We start from the raw sequence: 19,470 nt of genomic DNA on the forward strand, positions 1-19,470 counted from the left end.
CTACTTGCATTTTTGTGAACATTTTTTTTTGAAAGCAAAGATTCACCTATTAAGCTTCTCAAAATATTACCATCTAATCAGAGAGCATTCTAGGAGTATTATACACAAATGAAATACCAGTATTTGTAAAGCGCACAGCTACCTCCGAGGTGGTGTCCCGGCGCTGCCCCCGCCCCAGGAAGATTAAGCAAGCTATTGCCCAGAGTCACATGGTGCTGGGCTAACCTGCCGCCGGCACTGGGGATCAAACCGTGAACCCCGTAGCCCAGAGTCAGGCACCCTGGCTGCTGCACCACACCTCTTACCCTTCTACATACCCTCATATTGCTAAACTTTGAAAATGTGTGTACACATTTTTATACTGAAACCACTGTCAATAGTACAGTCCGAGCTCACAACATTTAGAGCTCTCACCCTAATAATAAAGGCTTTGCATTAATGAACCACAAATAAAAGTTTCAAGCATTTAAAGCCTAACATGATTTACCAGCTGGAAACTCCGGCCAGCAAAAATTGGGCCCTTCCTTCCCACACAGAGGAACGTGGGGTCACTGGGCCATCCGTGATCAGGTGCACCAATATCCCACCCAGGTATCATCTCATTTGGGATTGAGTACAAAATAATACATTGGTTACAATCATTTTTCCTACAAAAACATAATTTGCACAAATGGGCTCCTAAATCGGCATCTAAACCATTAAAAGTAGCATTTCTCAATATTAAAACCACTCACCTCACCTTTTTAACTTAAATATGACAACATTGAGTACGATGGTCCAAGACAAGAGCACCTCCAGAGACCAATATACTGATGATGCATAACTGTATCGCAAAGTCTCCTACCTTTCAACAATTGCATCCCCAAAGAACTTCCATGAGAAGCAAATACATTAGATGCCCACTTACTTGCTAAAACTGAACCAGAACAAAACTGAATTCTTGCCATTACATTCCAACAACAGGGCCTCCAAAGTTCAAAAATTACTTGACACCTACCTTCTGCTTGGCATTACGAACTGTTGAGGGCCACTTTCAAATCTCTTGAATTTACAATTGACATCAAACTCAACCTAATCAAGTACCTCAGTAAGCTGGCAAAACCAGCTTGACCTCTTAAAGCAAATTTCAGAACAGATGTCCAGTCACACCTCAATGGGGAAAAATACTCCTAGCTGGTGTACCAAAACCTCAACTGGTCACCCTTTATCAAACAGCTGGATTTGTCTCTAGGGCTAAAAATGATTACCATATTACCCTTATCTTAAAATAGACTAGACTGCTACTCCTAGAGGCATGCATCATTTTCAAAGTAGCCTACTTAAGCCTCAAGGATCTCCTTGTCAGGTTTCCTCTCTGTCTTAAAACCAAACTTCAGGCCCCAGAAGTGAAAGGATGACAAGAGAGAAAAACAATCTCTTACTTGAGATTACTGTTCTTAATTAGGTATAAAGGATTTAGGCCACTTTGCAAACAACTTATTCACTGATATGCAAATGATAGGATATACTTAAAGACTAAAATTGGGTTAATAAAGGAAATGTTAGTGGAAAGGTGTGACTTTCATATTCCAAAGAGTCTAGGTTGATAATAAAATTGAACAAAGCTTTATTCCTTATTCTTCTTTGATGTGTGACAGGGGACCTTAAATGGTTTTCTGATTTGATGGTGCATCTGTGTGGGAGCAAGTTGAGTTTTCTGGTAGGAGGCATTCTGGGTCAAAGATAGGTTTGTGTGTAATGCAGGCCTGGTATAAACCAGTTTAAACATGGTTCTGTCTTTAATGAGTAACCATTTTAGAATAATGAGGAAAGGCGTTGCATGGTCGTAATACCTGGCTTCTCTCATGAGGTAGAAAGCGTTTTTTGAATTGCCCATAGTATGGTTTTTTATTTAGTGAATCTGCATTGTGTGATATTCCTGTTGGCAAGGTCAAGAAAGTAAAATAGTTTGTAGAGCAAATTTAACAAGCATTGGAAATGCAATAGGTCTCGCAGCATTAGAGTTAGTGCATTTAGAATTGTTTATGGGTTTTTTGTTGTAAATCTTTTGCATTTTTTTTTTTTTTTGCCAATGCTAAAGAATTACAAATCAAAAAAGCAATAAACAATTGTAAAAGCTGTAACTAAAAATCCTACGAGACCTATTGCACTGTGTGAGGGTGAGGTGTTGAGGGTGAGTGAGGGTGGGGATGAGTGAGGAGTTGAGTGTGAGTGAGGTGTTGAGGGTGAGTGAGGTGTTGAGGGTGAGTGAGAGTGAGAGTGAGTGAGGGTGAGGGTGAGGGAGGGTTATTGCGAGTTAGGATGAGGGGTTGAGGGTGGGTGATGGTGAGGGTGAGGTGTTGAGGGTGAGTGAGGATGAGTGAGGGTGAGTGAGGAGTTGAGGGTGAGTGAGGGTGAGTGAGGGTGAGTGAGGGTGAGTGAGGGTGACTGAGTGTGAGTGAGTGTGAGTGAGGGTGAGTGAGGGTGAGTGAGAGTGAGTGAGGGTGAGGTGTTGAGGGTGAGTTGTTGAGGTTGAGGTTTTGAAGGTGAGGTGTTGAGGGTGAGGTGTTGAGGGTGAGGTGTTGAGGGTGAGGTGTTGAGGGTGATTGAGTGTGAGTTAGTGAGGGTGAGGTGTTGAGTGTTAGTGATGGTGAGGTGTTGAGGGTGAGTGAGGGTGAGGGTGAGTGAGGGGGAGGGGGAGGCGTTGAGGATGAGTGACGTGTTTAGGGTGAAGTGTTGAGGGTGTGGGTGAGGAATTGAGGGTGAGGGAGGGTGAGTGTGGGTGAATTGTTGAGGGTGAGTGATTGAGGGTGAGGTGTTGAGGCTGATGTTTTGTGGGTGAGTGAGGGTGAGATGTTGATGGTGAGTGAAGGTGAGGTGTTGGGTGAGGCGTTGAGGGTCATTGAAGTTGAGGGTGGTTGAGTGAGGATGAGTGAGAATGAGGGTGAGTGAGGAGTTGAGGGTGAGTGAGGGTGAGGTGTTGAGGGTGAGTGAGGGTGAGTGAGTGTGTGATGTTGAGGGTGATTGAGGATGAGTGAGAGTGAGGGTGAGTGAGGATTTGAGGGTGAGGCGTTGAGGGTGAGGTGTTGCTGGTGAGTGAGGGTGAGAGTGATTGAGTGTGAGTGAGTGTCAGTGAGGGTGAGGTAGCGTCTTACTGATTGCCCGTGAAAAGCCCAATTATCTTCTTATATGTGAAAAAGAATGAAATGCGATAGGTACATTTTACAAAAAAAATTGTGAGCTTATGTGTTGTATTTATTGTTATAAAATAGCACTCGCTCGGTAGGGAGGCTACTTCAGAGCTGATAAAAACAGAATTATACATTTAATAAACTGTCATTTTTTGTCCTGTGTGTTTAAGCGTAGTTGAGACATTGACAGCACGAGTCTGAAATATAAATGAAAACAACGCAGCAGGACCCGGCGCCTTTTCATCCCTAAAAGTATTTACCATTTGAGGAAGGACAAGGCGCGAACCCGAAATGCATCGAGGGGTGTGATGTACAAGTTGCCTATCTAGAATGTGAACGATTGTCCGATAAAGTATTTCAATCAATCATGCAATAGAAGTATAGAAAATTATTTTCAGCAAAGAAAAGACAAATGCACCAGTTTACGTTGGGATGACTGAATGCCAGCCACGGATACAAGAAAATTTATCAGGGATTCCAGGCTGCAATCGCGTAGAGTGTTAGGGGGTGTGAGGGGGGGAGGATGAGTGAAGTTATTTGCGTAAGAGAGTGTGTGAGTGTGTTAGTGTGAGGGTGAGTAAGTGTGTGTGAGGCTGAAGGTGTGTGATGGTGTATGAGGGAGATGTTGTTTTAGCGTTACTGAGCGTGTGTGAAAGAGTGTGATAGTTTTGTTGTGTGAGGGTGATGTTAAGAGTGTGTGTATATGTTAATAATAATTAAGTAATGTGTTGTTTGTAACTAAAGGTGTCCCCTTTGTATTACTTCAGTCTTATGTGTATATTAGTATGTAATTTTAAATGTGTATGTATTGTACTAACTATGTGTATGTTTTGTAACATGTTTGTGTAGTCTCGTTTTTATTTTTTTTTTAAAATGGCCGACGTATAGCGTCACGTCGACGTCTGCTATGTTTAGCGGTCTAGTTTATTTTTGAGTTGTGTGTGTTTTTTGTTTACGTATTTTTCTAGCCAATCGGAGCGCGACGTTTTTGACGTAGCGTTCCGATTTGCATACGTCAACAGTTGAATTCCCCATTGATCGAGAATGTTGGTGCGCGGAAGGCGTGTTCTTGTCCCGGTGGTGTTGCTGCGTCGTTTGACAGGTAAGAATGTATTCCTAAGTTTATTTTAATGTAATGTAATGTAGTATATATACTATGTAAAATTTAAATACTTGCTAAATTTATTTAATTCACTCGTAATATTTGTAAATGTTTGTAATGTAACATAAAGTAGTGTTTTTTATTGGCGATGTGTAATGCATATGTTTTGTTAAACTGTAATGTAATGTATTAATGTCCTTTTTTTGGTAATTTGACATACAAAAGGGGTTTGTTTCATTTCGAAGTGGTAAATGTGTTGTAATATATTGATGTAAGTTGTTTTTTTATTATTTTTTTGTGTGATGCTGAAGTAGTCGGATAATTTGTTATTGACGTACTTGAAGTATGAAATGAAACTTTGTGTCTTTGCTGACTGTAGTATTTTTAGCAATGTATGAACGACATGTACAGTGAACTAATGTATTTTTCGTTAGATTTTTGTGACTGACTCTTTCTATGTTCGTAATATGTTTTATTGTATTTGAACTAATTCCGTCTGGATAAATGCTATTGTGTTAAGCGTTTCTTTTTTTGTGTAAATCTCGACTATTGTATTCAATGCGTCCCATTTTCCGGATGAATCGTTCTTGTTTATTTCCCTCTGAAAAATTTGATTGTTTCTGAATTTTTGTTTATTTCGTCATATTTGCTTTATATTAGACGGAATTCCGTGAGAAGAAGTGCTATTGTTGTATGCGTCCGGTTTTTTGTGTAACTGTTGACTACTGTCTTTAAACCGTCCCATTCTCCGGATGAATAGTGCTTGTTTATTGCCCGGCGAAAAAGTTGCCTGTTTCACTTGTGTCTTTGTATCTCCTCGTCCTCGCTTCCTGCCACATATTTGTATTTGTTTCCTTTGTGTAATATTGTTGTAATATCGTACGAATTAAATTTACTTTTTGGCCCGAAGACTGATTAACATCCTTGCATCCTTTTAGGTCAATGATGTTAAGTTTTTTTTGTGTCTAACGTATCTGATGCTATACTCCGTCGACCCCCTTGTTTTCCGTCCTGAAATTTCTTTATGTGTAAGAAAATGGCCTAACATTCCTCAAATTGCAGAGTGGGTGAATGCTGCAGAGTGGGTGAATGCTGCAGAGTGGGTGAATGCTGCAGAGTGGGTGAATGCTGCAGAGTGGGTGTATGCTGCAGAGTGGGTGAATGCTGCAGAGTGGGTGAATGCTGCAGAGTGGGTGAATGCTGCAGAGTGGGTGAATGCTGCAGAGTGGGTGAATGCTGCAGAGTGGGTGAATGCTGCAGAGTGGGTGAATGCTGCAGATTGGGTGAATGCTGCAGATTGGGTGAATGCTGCAGATTGGGTGAATGCTGCAGATTGGGTGAATGCTGCAGATTGGGTGAATGCTGCAGATTGGGTGAATGCTGCAGATTGGGTGAATGCTGTCTATTGGGTGAATGCTGTCTATTGGGTGAATGCTGTAGATTGGGTGAATGTTGTAGATTGGGTGAATGATGGAGATTGGGTGAATGATGGAGATTGGGTGAATGATGGTGAGTGGGTGAATGATGCAGAGTTTCTGAAAGATGGATAGTGTGTGAATGATGGATAGAGTGTGAATGATGGAGAGGCAGAGTGCTGTTGCGTTTTTGAGTGTTAGTGTGTGTAACTGAGGGTGAGTCGTTGAGGGTGAGTGAGGGTGATGTTGAGTGAAGGTGAGGGTGAGGTGTTGAATGGTATTGAGGGTGAGGGTGAGGTGTTAAGGGTGAGTGAGTGTGACTTGTTGAGGATGAGTGAGGGTGAGTGAGGTGTTAAGAGTGAGGTGTTAAGGATGAGATGTTGAGGGTGAGTGATGGTGATGTTGAGTGTAGATGAGGGTGATGTGTTGAGTGTAGATGAGGGTGATGTGTTGAGTGTGAGTGAGGGTGAGTGATGGTGAGGGTGAGTGAGGGTGTGGAATTGTGGGTGAGGTGATAAGGGTGAAGTTAGTGAGGGTGAGGTGTTGAGGGTGAGGGTCTGAGGGTATGCTGTGCTGTACCTGCTCCGTGTGTGAGGGAAGCTTGCACTGTTGCCGCCTGTGCTGTACCTGATGTATGTGTGATGAAAGCTTGCACTGCTGCTGTCGGTGCTGTACCTGTTCCATGTGTAAGGGAAGCTTGCACTGCTGTTGGCTGTGCTGTACCTGCTCCGTGTTTGAGTGAAGCTTGCATTGCCGTTGCCTGTGCAGTACCTGCTCCGTGTGTGATGGAAGCTTGCACTGCAGCTGCCTGTGCTGTACCTGATGTATGTGTGAGGGAAGCTTGCACTGCTGCTGTCGGTGCTGTACCTGTTCCATGTGTAAGGGAAGCTTGCACTGCTGTTGCCTGTGCTGTACCTGCTCCGTGTTTGAGTGAAGCTTGCATTGCCGTTGCCTGTGCTATACCTGCTCCGTGTGTGATGGAAGCTTGCACTGCAGCTGCCTGTGCTGTACCTGATGTATGTGTGAGGGAAGCTTGCACTGCTGCTGTCGGTGCTGTACCTGTTCCATGTGTAAGGGAAGCTTGCACTGCTGTTGGCTGTGCTGTACCTGCTCCGTGTTTGAGTGAAGCTTGCATTGCCGTTGCCTGTGCTATACCTGCTCCGTGTGTGATGGAAGCTTGCACTGCTGCTGTCGGTGCTGTACCTGTTGCATGTGTAAGAGAAGCTTGCACTGCTGCCGCCTGTGCTGTACCTGATCTATGTGTGAGGGAAGCTTGCACTGCTGCTGCCTGTGCTGTACCTGCTCTGTGTGTGAGGGAAGCTTGCACTGCTGCCGGCTGTGCTGTACCTGATGTATGTGTGAGGGAAGATTGCACTGCAGCTCTCGGTGCTGTACCTGTTCCATGTGTAAGGGAATGCTGTTGCCTGTGCTGTACCTGCTCCGTGTTTGAGTGAAGCTTGCATTGCCGTTGCCTGTGCTGGAGCAGCTCCGTGTGTGATGGAAGATTGTGAGATCTGGCATAACGGAAGGATTGGTAGTGCGTGCACAGTTTTTTTTTTTGTTTGTTTATTGTTGTAGTGAAAAGTTTTATGTATGCACTGTGTATGTTCTCTTTGTGTGTTTTCTTTTTTATATTTTCTTTATTTCAGGGAATGAGCTGCTACGATGGACAGGTAATGACAAATTAATTTGCATAATATTGAAGCGTGTCTTTGTGACTTTTATACTTTTGTTTATTGATTTGCTTATTGTAAAGCTAATGTAATTATTTTATTAGGTCTCTCTGCTCGCATGTACTTTCTGCCTGGCTTCTTGCATTTGATTTTTATTTTATCAATGGCTGCTATTTCGGTGTATTTGTTGCCATGGATTGTGTTCCGTTTTGCCGTACGTGTTTTTTGGTCGCACTTGGCTTGTGTATACGTTTCTAAAATTATTTAGTGTATGTAATTAAAAGTTTTTTTTTTCTGTTCTAGTAAAGGGTATTACGCAATGTATTCCCTTTACGTTTGTTACGTAAGGGATGTTAGCGTTCTATTTTTTAATTGATGGTGATGTAATTATGAGCGTTACGTAATTTTTAGCCAATCGCAGCTCTACGTTGTGTGACGTAGCGTTGCATTTGACATGCGTCAACGGGGCTTTTTCCAAATTGATGTGAATGTTCGTGCGGTAAAGGTGTGTTATTCCTCCGTGTTTGTTGCTGCGTCGTTGCGTGTGTGAGTGGCGTGTGTGAGTGGCGTTGCGTGGCTGAGTGGCGTTGCGTGGGTGAGTGGCATTGCGTGGGTGAGTGGCGTTGCGTGGGTGAGTGGCGTTGCGTGGGTGAGTGGCGTTGCGTGGCTGAGTGGCGTTGCGTGGCTGAGTGGCGTTGCGTGGGTGAGTGGCGTTGCGTGGGTGAGTGGCGTTGCGTGGGTGAGTGGCGTTGCGTGGGTGAGTGGCGTTGCGTGGGTGAGTGGCGTTGCGTGGGTGAGTGGCGTTGCGTGGGTGAGTGGCGTTGCGTGGCTGAGTGGCGTTGCGTGGCTGAGTGGCGTTGCGTGGGTGAGTGGCGTTGCGTGTGAGTGGCGTTGCGTGTGTGAGTGGCGTTGCGTGGGTGAGTGGCGTTGCGTGGCTGAGTGGCGTTGCGTGGCTGAGTGGCGTTGCGTGGCTGAGTGGAGTTGCGTGGGTGAGTGGCGTTGCATGGGTGAGTGGCGTTGTGTGGGTGAGTGGCGTTGCGTGGGTGAGTGGCGTTGCGTGGGTGAGTGGCGTTGCGTGCCAGAGTGGCGTTGCGTGCCAGAGTGGCATTGCGTGGGTGAGTGGCGTTGCGTGGGTGAGTGGCGTTGCGTGGGTGAGTGGCGTTGCGTGTGTGAGTGGCGTTGCGTGTGAGTGGCGTTGCGTGTGTGAGTGGCGTTGCGTGGCTGAGTGGCGTTGCGTGGCTGAGTGGCGTTGCGTGGCAGAGTGGCAGTGCGTGGCTGAGTGGCGTTGCATGTGTGCGTGGCGTTGCGTGTGTGAGTGGCGTGTGTGAGTGGCGTTGTGTGGCTGAGTGGCGTTGCGTGGGTGAGTGGCGTTGCGTGGGTGAGTGGCGTTGCGTGAGTGAGTGGCGTTGCGTGGGTGAGTGGCGTTGCGTGGCTGAGTGGCGTTGCGTGGCTGAGTGGCGTTGCGTGGCTGAGTGGCGTTGCGTGGCTGAGTGGCGTTGCGTGGGTGAGTGGCGTTGCGTGGGTGAGTGGCGTTGCGTGGGTGAGTGGCGTTGCGTGGGTGAGTGGCGTTGCGTGGGTGAGTGGCGTTGCGTGGCTGAGTGGCGTTGCGTGGCTGAGTGGCGTTGCGTGGCTGAGTGGCGTTGCGTGGGTGAGTGGCGTTGCGTGTGAGTGGCGTTGCGTGTGTGAGTGGCGTTGCGTGGGTGAGTGGCGTTGCGTGGCTGAGTGGCGTTGCGTGGCTGAGTGGCGTTGCGTGGGTGAGTGGCGTTGCGTGGGTGAGTGGCGTTGCGTGGGTGAGTGGCGTTGCGTGCCAGAGTGGCGTTGCGTGCCAGAGTGGCGTTGCGTGCCAGAGTGGCGTTGCGTGCCAGAGTGGCGTTGAGTGGGTGAGTGGCGTTGCGTGGGTGAGTGGCGTTGCGTGGCTGAGTGGCGTTGCATGGCTGAGTGGCGTTGCGTGGCTGAGTGGCGTTGCGTGGCTGAGTGGCGTTGCGTGGGTGAGTGGCGTTGCGTGGGGGAGTGGCGTTGCGTGGGGGAGTGGCGTTGCGTGGGTGAGTGGCGTTGCGTGGGTGAGTGGCGTTGCGTGGGTGAGTGGCGTTGCGTGGGTGAGTGGCGTTGCGTGCCAGAGTGGCGTTGCGTGCCAGAGTGGCGTTGCGTGCCAGAGTGGCGTTGCGTGCCAGAGTGGCGTTGCGTGGGTGAGTGGCGTTGCGTGGGTGAGTGGCGTTGCGTGGGTGAGTGGCGTTGCGTGGGTGAGTGGCGTTGCGTGGGTGAGTGGCGTTGCGTGGCTGAGTGGCGTTGCGTGGCTGAGTGGCGTTGCGTGGGTGAGTGGCGTTGCGTGGGTGAGTGGCGTTGCGTGGGTGAGTGGCGTTGCGTGCCAGAGTGGCGTTGCATGCCAGAGTGGCGTTGCGTGCCAGAGTGGCGTTGCGTGCCAGAGTGGCGTTGCGTGGGTGAGTGGCGTTGCGTGGGTGAGTGGCGTTGCGTGGGTGAGTGGCGTTGCGTGGGTGAGTGGCGTTGCGTGGGTGAGTGGCGTTGCGTGGGTGAGTGGCGTTGCATGGGTGAGTGGCGTTGCGTGGCTGAGTGGCGTTGCGTGGCTGAGTGGCGTTGCGTGGCTGAGTGGCGTTGCGTGGGTGAGTGGCGTTGCGTGGGTGAGTGGCGTTGCGTGGGTGATTGGCATTGCGTGGGTGAGTGGCGTTGCGTGGGTGAGTGGCGTTGCGTGGCTGAGTGGCGTTGCGTGGGTGAGTGGCGTTGCGTGGCTGAGTGGCGTTGCGTGGCTGAGTGGCGTTGCGTGGCTGAGTGGCGTTGCGTGGCAGAGTGGCAGTGAGTGGCTGAGTGGCGTTGCATGTGTGCGTGGCGTTGCGTGTGTGAGTGGCGTGCATGAGTGGCGTTGCGTGGGTGAGTGGCGTTGCGTGGGTGAGTGGCGTTGCGTGGCTGAGTGGCGTTGCGTGGGTGAGTGGCGTTGCGTGGCTGAGTGGCGTTGCGTGGCTGAGTGGCGTTGCGTGCGTGAGTGGCGTTGCGTGCCTGAGTGGCGTTGCGTGGCTGAGTGAAACAGGCAGAAACGTAAATGGAGAGGGGGGTGAGAGTTAAAAGAGAGAGTGAAACAGGCAGAAACGTGGAGAGTTAAAAAAAAAAGCAAATGAATCTAAGCTGCGAGATGTGGCATAACAGAAGGATTGGTACTGCGTGCACCGCTGCTTGGGGTATCTGCGAGATTTGTGTAAGTAAATGGAGAGGGGGGTGAGAGTTGGAAGAGAGAGTGAAACAGGCAGAAACGTGGGGAGTTAAAAGAAAGAGGGAATGAATCTAAGCTGCGAGATGTGGCATAACAGAAGGATTGGTACTGCGTGCACCGCTGCTTGGGGTATCTGCGAGATATGTGTAAGTAAATGGAGAGGGGGGTGAGAGTTAAAAGAGAGAGTGAAACAGGAAGAAACGTGGAGAGTTAAAAGAAAGAGCGAATGAATCTAAGCTGCGAGATGTGGCATAACAGAAGGATTGGTACTGCGTGCACCGCTGCTTGGGGTATCTGCGAGATTTGTGTAAGTAAATGGAGAGGGGGGTGAGAGTTAAAAGAGAGAGTGAAACAGGCAGAAACGTGGAGAGTTAAAAGAAAGAGCGAAAGAATCTAAGCTGCGAGATGTGGCATAACAGAAGGATTGGTACTGCGTGCACCGCTGCTTGGGGTATCTGCGAGATTTGTGTAAGTAAATGGAGAGGGGGGTGAGAGTTGGAAGAGAGAGTGAAACAGGCAGAAACGTGAATCTAAGCTGCGAGACGGAGAGGGAGGGAGAGAGGAGGAAAAAGAGGGGGGAGTGAGACAGAGGGAGGAACACAGTTAGAGTGAGACAGAGGAAGACAGGAGAGAGGGAGGGGGAGCTATAGATGTAGGGAGAGCGCGAGAGAAAGAGAGCGATAAAATTATGTGTATGCCGGGAGGGCTCAGTGCACGAAGCCTTCGGCTGCAGGGTCCTGTGATTAACTTCATGGTCAGTTTTATGTTGTTGCTGTCCCTCCAAGCGCAATGCCGCTGCCAGCAATACCAGCATCAAAGAAAACAAGACGGAGGGAAGAGAGGGGAGAGGGGAGAGGGGAGGGGGGAGGAGAAATGCGACACGGCGGGAAGGGGCAGGCAGGATGACTCAGGGGAGGGGGCGGAGCGGGGCAGAGCGGCATGTGGGTGTGAACAAGCCGGGCCTTTGAAGTGAAGCTAAGTTTCACTTCAAAGGTGTCGGAGGAATGCGGGCGGCTGTGCACGCGCTTTTAAGCTCAATGCACATGCGCATTGAGCTTAAAAGTCACGGGCACTGCAAGGAATCGCCACGATTCCTTGAAAGTTAGATAAAGTCTGGATGAGCCCCTATAGTCTCGCTTGCTCGATGCGCATGCGCATCGACAGGCGAGACCTAAAAACCACATGGGGAAGAAAGGATCTTCATTTGTTTTTGCAGGATGTTTGAGTAATGGATTGTTGATGTGTGTAAGACATCTTATTCTGTAGAAATGATACTGTCCAGCCACAAGCAGAAGGATTCTGACTTAGTCTCAAGAGTTGACTTTATCCCAGTTAATATGATGTTCACATCGAAGCTATACTATTTATCTAGGAGCAGCTGAAGGCTAAACGTAGGTACTCTATAAAAGACGGATCATTTTTGAAAAGTATGGGATATTCAGTGTTTAATGTCAGCCTTAGGTGGATGAGAGATTCACAGACACCTATACTAGTTAGGAAATATGTTGCAAGATAATAGGGGTTTTAGTTACCCCAACATATTTATTTTGGAATTGAAAGTGGCCTTGAGGAAATTCTTGATTTGTATATACATTTACATATATATTTTTTATATATTGTTTTTGAAAACATATTTCTTTAGGAGGGCAATGATTTTGGAGAAACATACGATGAGATTGAATTCTTTACGCCCCAAATACTAATATTGAAACTCCTAGTGGAAGAACCCAAAATTGGCTTTGACCCGAATTTCGAAGACTGCTGGAATTTAATCCGCCGCTGTTTCAATGAAGTTTTGACGAGTGCTGCAGGACTTCCTAAGGTAAGATAATATTTAGATATGACTCAAGTAGTAATTGCAATTAACGTTTTATTATGAATGTTTAGCACATCAAGCATAATAATGGTGAGAGTAAATCTCCTTTGGTCTTATTTATTAATCCAAAATTGGTTAAATGGATTAAAGACGTTTAGACATTCTATTGCCTGTGAAAGGAATAATAATTCTGATATTAAAATTGAAGATTCAAAATAAGGAGCTAGATACATTTTGAGATATAATGATGGTACTGAACAACCTGTTGTTGAAAGAGGCTTACAGCTAGAACATTATTTACATTTCTTCAAGAATGCAGCAGCAAGAGGATTTCGTTACATAGGGTGGCTAAACCAGTATAATAGAGAGGATAGGCAAACCCTACTTTGGGGCATTTATTAATAATAAAATAAAACCGAAAGGAAACAAGTTCCTTAATTCTGACATTTCTTGGAAAATGATAAATGGGCTTATGACTCCTGCACTAACAGAAAGGGGGTCATTATTGAAATGATATTTGTCCTTCCTGTGGCTTTTCCTAAGCTAACCCTCAAGGCCATGTCAAAAACTGTAAATAGTGAAAAGTTGAGGTTTTAGAATTGACCTCACTAGAAGAAAAACGTAGTGACCTGCGGTCTACTGGACGAGTATTGTGAGTTTTCTAAGCAGATGACCAGAACGAGCTGTAGGACCAAAGTTAGAAATTGGGTTCCTGGTTGAGTAGGGTATATGCCCTGGTCAAGCAGTAATCTCAGTCCTAGTCATGGTAAGGCACAAGCACACCTTAAATTAACCTCTGCTCACCGTCTGGTAGCTTGGTAGAAAGCAACCAGTCTTAACTTTAGAGGCAATGTGTAAAGTATTTGTGCAACACTTCAAGCAGTAAATCAGTGAAAACATCTCACAAAAAGATTCCACACCAGGTTTGAACAACACAGCATAATTCTATAAATAAAACAAAGCCAAAACAACAAACATTCAATAGGTAAAACAGCTCTTAAAAGCATAAAGCACTAACCAGGGATATCTGGGCCATGTCAAATCCAAAATTCAGGCCAACCGCGATGAAGTGCGGGTCAGATACAGCCCAGGTTAGTAGAGATGTAGATTTACCATCTCAAGTTTTGTGCCATGAGTTGCGTTCCTGGGGGCGAATCTTTGCGTGGAGCAAGGAGAGCGTTGCTGGCGATGGTGGTGTGGTGCAAAGAGCAGGCCGGGTGTTGTGGATGGGCAGGCTGGAGCCTCATGGTGGTGATCCATGCCGACACGCAATACTTGCTATGTGGAGATAAACTTGTGGCGACTCACGCTGATTCTTTGTGTGAGCAGCCCGGTTCTGCAGTGAATGAGAAGAGCCCAAAAGCTTGACTTTTAGAGCTCCAGTACCACACTAAGGGCCCAGGGACATGCAAGGTGCCCCATGGAGGTCAGGAACTCTTTGAAGGGGGGTCCAGGAGCTGTGGGGAGCCTGCTATGTTCCTGAGGCTTAGATCAGGAGGCCAGAAGGCTGGCCCTTTAAGTCCATCTGGAGTCCTGGGTTCAAGTTGGGTTTTAGGTCAAGTTCTTTCTCTCCAGGCAAGAAGGCAGCAGGTCAGCACAGCAAGGCAACAGCTCTTCAGAGTGGCACACTTTCAGCATCACAGTCCTTTTTCCTGGCAGAGTATCCACAGGTGAACTAAAGTGGTGGTGTCAGAGGTTCAGTACTTATACCCAGTTGAGCTTTTAAAGTGGGGGTAGACTTCAAAGACATGCCTTTGAAGTGCACAGAGGTCCTCCCTTCTTGCGGCTTCAGACTCACTACAGGGGGTTATGCCGCCCTTTGTGTGGGGACAGGACACAGCCTATTCAGTTGTAATTGAGGCAGGGTCCAGCTCCTGCCTACCGTGCTGCATGGATGGCCCATCAAGTCACACCTAAGCTCCCATTATTTGTGTCTGTCTAGGGGGAATACACAAAGCCCAGCTGTCACCCACCCCTGACATGAGATCCGAGACAAGCAGCAGGCACCAAAGGGCTAAAGTAAGAAAATGCCAACTTCCTAAAAATACCATTTTCAGAATTGTAATTTGAAATACAACTTCACCATAAATTAGGGTTTTAAATTAGGATTCCAGAGATACCAGACTTGGGGGTCTTATCTCTTTCCACGTAGACATTTCACTTACAAAATGGAATAAGCTAATCTCAATGTTATCCTATGGGAGAACTAAGCCGTGCAGTAGTGGAAAACAACTTTGGGAGTTTTTCACTACCAGGATATGTAAATCTTAAAAGTACATATCCTGCCTTTTAAATACATTGCACCCTGCCATCTGGGCTGTCCAGAGCCTACCTTAGGGGTGACTTATATTAATAAAAAGGGAATGTTTGGGCCTGGAAAAAGGTTTATTCTGCCAGGCCGACATGACAGTGTAAACAGCACACACAGGCTCCAAAATGACATGCCTGAGGCATGATTAAAGGGCTACTTAAGTGTGTGGCACAATTAGTGCTGCAGGCCCACTAGTAGCATTTAATTTACAAGCCATAGTCATATGTAGTGCACTTTAGTAGGGACTTATAAATAAATTAAGTATGCCAATTGAGCATTAGCCAATGTTACTGTGTTTTAAGGAGAGGGCACAAGCATTTTAGCACTGGTTAGCAGTGATAAAGTGTCGGTAGGAGACAGGGTTTGTGTTAAGGAGTAGGAAGTAGTGGCGCTCTGAGCAGTATGAAGTTGTGGTTGAGATCGTTTGTGCAGTAGGCACGCGGTGCAAACCAGGACAGGGGAACACAAACCCTTCGTGAAAAAAGGCCCCTGAAATGATCTAGGCGGGCCAAGAACAACTGGAATGAGAACAGATCCTGTGCACACGCACGTATGGTTAATAGTCCCAGTATAGTGCCTGAGTTCTTTGCTCATAAAGAGTGAATGCTTTGAAAAACGGAAGCCAGGAATGTCAATGATTCGTGTGAATAAAGATGTTATAAGTCAAACAATGGACAGTACAGTAAGGAAGTAGACAGCCGACACGTGTTTCGTCACACCGTGAAGGAGATGTGACTCATCAGGGCTGTAGGGCTACAAGTTGGGTGGAATCTGGTTGATAGGGCACGGTGGAGAAACGACCCCGAACGCAGGTGCACAGGCGATGAAAACCGCCAAGGAGTGGTTGCTCGGTCCGGCAAGGGTAGCAGGGCCAGTGGCGTCCTGAAGACCGGCTGAGCGTGGAGGAGAGGGCGCACGTGATAAGTGCGAATGGCGGAGTGGAGTCGGCATCCGGGCAGTGGTAAAGTACACAGAGTCCTAAAGCCAACAAAAGTGCGGTCAGAAAAAGTGGAGGAAGGCAAAAGGTTTCGGGGTGACCCTACGGAAAGGGCCATTTTTCATCAACCAAGATGTGGATGTGGCCCACGATGATTTTAAGGAGGCTCGCCGGTGTAACCTAGCAGTAATCTCAGAGCTCAGATTTTGTCAAAGTGTATCAAATGACTATTTGTGTGAGGTATGAGTGAGCTGAGCCATAAATTGACTAAAACAACAGAATTAGAGGCTTATTCACAGCTTGGTGCACCGTTGACTGCCATTGATCTTGATGATGTCATGGTGACGAGGGTGAATATACGAAGGTAGAAATAGGTTCTGCCAACAATGTTCATACTATTATCTAGGAGGGGAGAGAATACTGTGGTAAACTGAAAATGATATTGCTACAGGGTCGAGGATGATAAAATAAGAGTAGCATTGGCAGATTAGGGCATTAGGATGAAGGTAGGAGAAAGCAGATCCTACCAGACAGACTGAGGATCAGTATCTGATAAAGAGATATATAATATGACATTTAGAACATAAGGACTATGTGTTTCTTCAAAAATAAACACATGCTATCTGCAAGAGAAATGCTACTTTCTAAAGAGCTCCCCGTTGATGCTGACATCTTCTTAAATGAGAGATGAATGGGGGGTTAACTGCCTTCTAGTACAAGTTCAAGTTCAAGTTCAGAAATTTATATAGCGCACTACTCACCCAGAGGGTCTCAAGGCGCTTGGGGGAGGGGGGTGCAATTACTTATCGAATATCCAAGTTTTTAGTTGTTTTCAGAAGTAGAGGTGGTTCTGTGTAAGGCGGAGGTGGGTGGGGAGAGAATTCCAGGTCTTGGCCGCAAGGTAGGAGAAGGATCTGCCCCCATGGTGGATTTACGGATGCGTGGGATAGTGGCGAGGGCTTGATTGGATGATCGTAGTTGGCGGGTGGGGGTGTAGAAGGTTAGTCGTGTGTTGAGGCATTCTGGTCCAAGGTTGTAGAGGGCTTTGTGTGCGTGGGTGAGGAGACGAAATGTTATTCTCTTGTTGACGGGGAGCCAGTGTAGGTCTTTCAGGTGACCGGAAATGTGAGATTGATGAGGAAAGTCCAGTATGAGTCTGGCAGAGGCATTTTGGATGCGTTGGAGTTTTTTCTGTAGTTTGGCTGTGGTTCCGGCATAAAGGGTGTTTCCGTAGTCCAGACGGCTGGTGACCAGGGCGTGGGTGACGTCTTTCTTGTGTCGGTGGGGATCCAACGGAAGACTTTTTTGAGCATGCGTAGGATGTTGAAGCACGATGATGAGACGGCGTTGACTTGTCTGGACATCGAGAGAGAGGAGTCTAGGATGAAGCCTAGGTTGCGTGCGTGATCCGTAGGTGTGGGTGCTGATCCCAGGGCAGGTGGCCACCAAGAGTTGTCCCAGGCAGAGGGGGATGAACCTAAGATGAGGACTTCCGTTTTGTCCGAGTTTAGTTTTAAACAACTGTTCTTCATCCACTCGGCTACATCTTTCATTCCTTCGTGTAGGTTCGTTTTGGCGGTGTTTGGGTCTTTGGTGAGAGAGTGGATCAGCTGGGTGTTGTCTGCGTAGGAGATGATGTTGAGGTTGTGTTGACGTGCGATGGAAGCGAGAGGGCTCATGTATACGTTGAAGAGGGTGGGGCTGAGTGATGATCCTTGTGGTACGCCGCAGATGACTTCGGTGGTCTCTGATCTGAAAGGGGGGAGGCAGAATCTCTGGGTTCTTCCGGCGAGGAACGAGATGATCCATTCCAGTGCTTTTCCTTGTATTCCGACGTTGCTGAGGCGTTGTATGAGGGTGTTATGACAGACTGTGTCAAAGGCTGCGGAGAGGTCAAGTAGGATGAGGGCAGCTGTTTCTCCGTTGTCCAGAAGCGTTCGGATGGCATCTGTAGCTGCGATGAGGGCGGTTTCGGTGCTGTGTTTTGCTCGGAAACCGGGTTGTGAGGGGTCAAGGGATTTGTTGGATTCAAGGAAGGCGGCGAGTTGACTGTTAACGGCTTTCTCTATGACTTTGGCGGGGAACGGGAGGAGCGAGATGGGGCGATAGTTCTTAAGTTCAGTGGGGTCTGCTGTGGGTTTCTTTAGAAGGGCGCTGAGTTCGGCATGTTTCAAGTTTTCCGGGAAGGTAGCGGAATTGAAGGAGCAGTTGATGACATCGCGGACATGGGGTGCGATGATAGAGTCTGCTTTGTTGAAAATGTGGTGGGGGCAAGGGTCGGTTGGCGATCCTGAGTGGATGGAGTTCATCAAGCGGATGGTGTCTTCGGTGGTGATAGTGTTCCAGGCGTATAGGTTGTTAGAGTGCGGTTTTGGTTCGGGGGTGGGTGAAGTGGGCTGGTCTTTGGATTGGTTTAAGAAGCTGTTATGTATGTCTGCGATTTTGTTGTAGAAGAATGAGGATAGAGAGTCGCAGAGGTCTTGGGAGGGGGTGATGTCGTTGGAGCCAGCGTTGGGGTTGGTAAATTCTTTGACGATGTTGAATAGTTCCTTGCTGTTTTGGGCGTTGTTGTCAAGTCGATCCTTGAATGCTGATTTCTTGGTGGATCGGATGAGTTGGTGGTGTTTGCGGGTGGCGTTCTTGAAGGAGGCCAGGTTGTCAGTGGTTGGGTTTTTTCTCCAGGCTTTCTCGAGGGTACGACAGAGCTTTTTGGATATCTTAAGGTCGTCGTTGAACCAGGGGGCTTTTTTGTTGCCTTGCTTGATTTGATGGTTTTTCAGGGGTGCTAGTTTGTCAATGCTGTGGGTGATCCATTGAGTCAGGTTGGTGGCTGCTTGGTTTGGGTCCGATGATTTGGCGGGAGGGTTTTGGTGAAGCGATGTGAGGAGCTGATCGGTAGTGATTTTGTTCCAGTTTCTTCGGGGAATAGGTTGTGGGGGGTTGTGGGACGAGGTCTTTTCGTAGGTGAAGTGAACGCAGTTGTGGTCTGTCCAATGGAGAGTAGTAGTGTGATCGAAAGAGATGTGCTTGCTGGTGGTGAAGATTGGGTCAAGCGTGTGTCCGGCAAAGTGGGTGGGGGTGTCAACAAGTTGTTTGAGTCCGAGATTGTTCAGGTTGTCTAGAAGATTGGTGGTATTGCAGTCGTTCTTCTTTTCAAGGTGGAAGTTCAGGTCTCCCAGTAGAATGTAGTTTTCGGAGGGGAGGGCATGTGGGCTGATAAAGTCAGTGATGTCTTCGCTGAATTGTGTGCGGGATCCTGGGGGTCGGTAGATGAGGGTGCCTCTGAGTGTGGTCTTGGGGTCGGTGTGGATCTGGAAGTGAAGGTGTTCTGCGGTTGCGAGGTTATCGTCGGAACTGGTCGTGATGCGGATGGTGTTCTTGTGGACTATGGCGATGCCTCCTCTTGTTTGGTTGGTGCGGTCTTTCCGGATGATCTTGTAGCCGTCCGGGATGGCTATGGCGATGTCGGGGGCTGAAGAGGCGTTCATCCAGGTTTCTGTGAGGAAGGCGACGTCCGGGGATGTGGTGTCGAGGAGATTCCAGAGTTCAATGGAGTGTTTGTGGACCGAGCGGGTGTTGAGGAGGATGCACTTCAGGTAGTTGTTGTCGGGGCACTGTTTGGGGTTAGTGGGTTTGGTGTGGGTCTTGATGCAGTCGAACTTGCAGGAGTGGCAGGTGAAGGGTCCATGGGTGTGTCCCAGGGCAGCCTGGGAGCATTATGGTGAGCGGCCGGGGTTTAGAGCTGAGAGGGTAGCGGCGTCATATGTGATGCGGACGGGGTGGGTCTTGCGGGGAGCAGGGGGTCTGGCGCTGGGCGCGGTCCAGG

General features: G+C 47.9%; 1 protein-coding gene across 1 annotated transcript in view; it reads left to right on the plus strand.

Moving 5' to 3' along the window:
* Positions 1-19,470, plus strand: part of DNAH3 (dynein axonemal heavy chain 3) — a 660,573-nt gene that overhangs the window by 137,181 nt on the left and 503,922 nt on the right. Inside the window, exon 10 of the mRNA XM_078665068.1 lies at positions 12,223-12,402. Within this exon, the coding sequence (XP_078521194.1) occupies positions 12,223-12,402 (180 nt within the window). The remainder of the gene's footprint in view (positions 1-12,222; positions 12,403-19,470) is intronic.

This window comes from Lissotriton helveticus, chromosome 10 (assembly GCF_964261635.1).
Source record: "Lissotriton helveticus chromosome 10, aLisHel1.1, whole genome shotgun sequence".
Classification (NCBI taxonomy): Eukaryota; Metazoa; Chordata; class Amphibia; order Caudata; family Salamandridae; genus Lissotriton; species Lissotriton helveticus.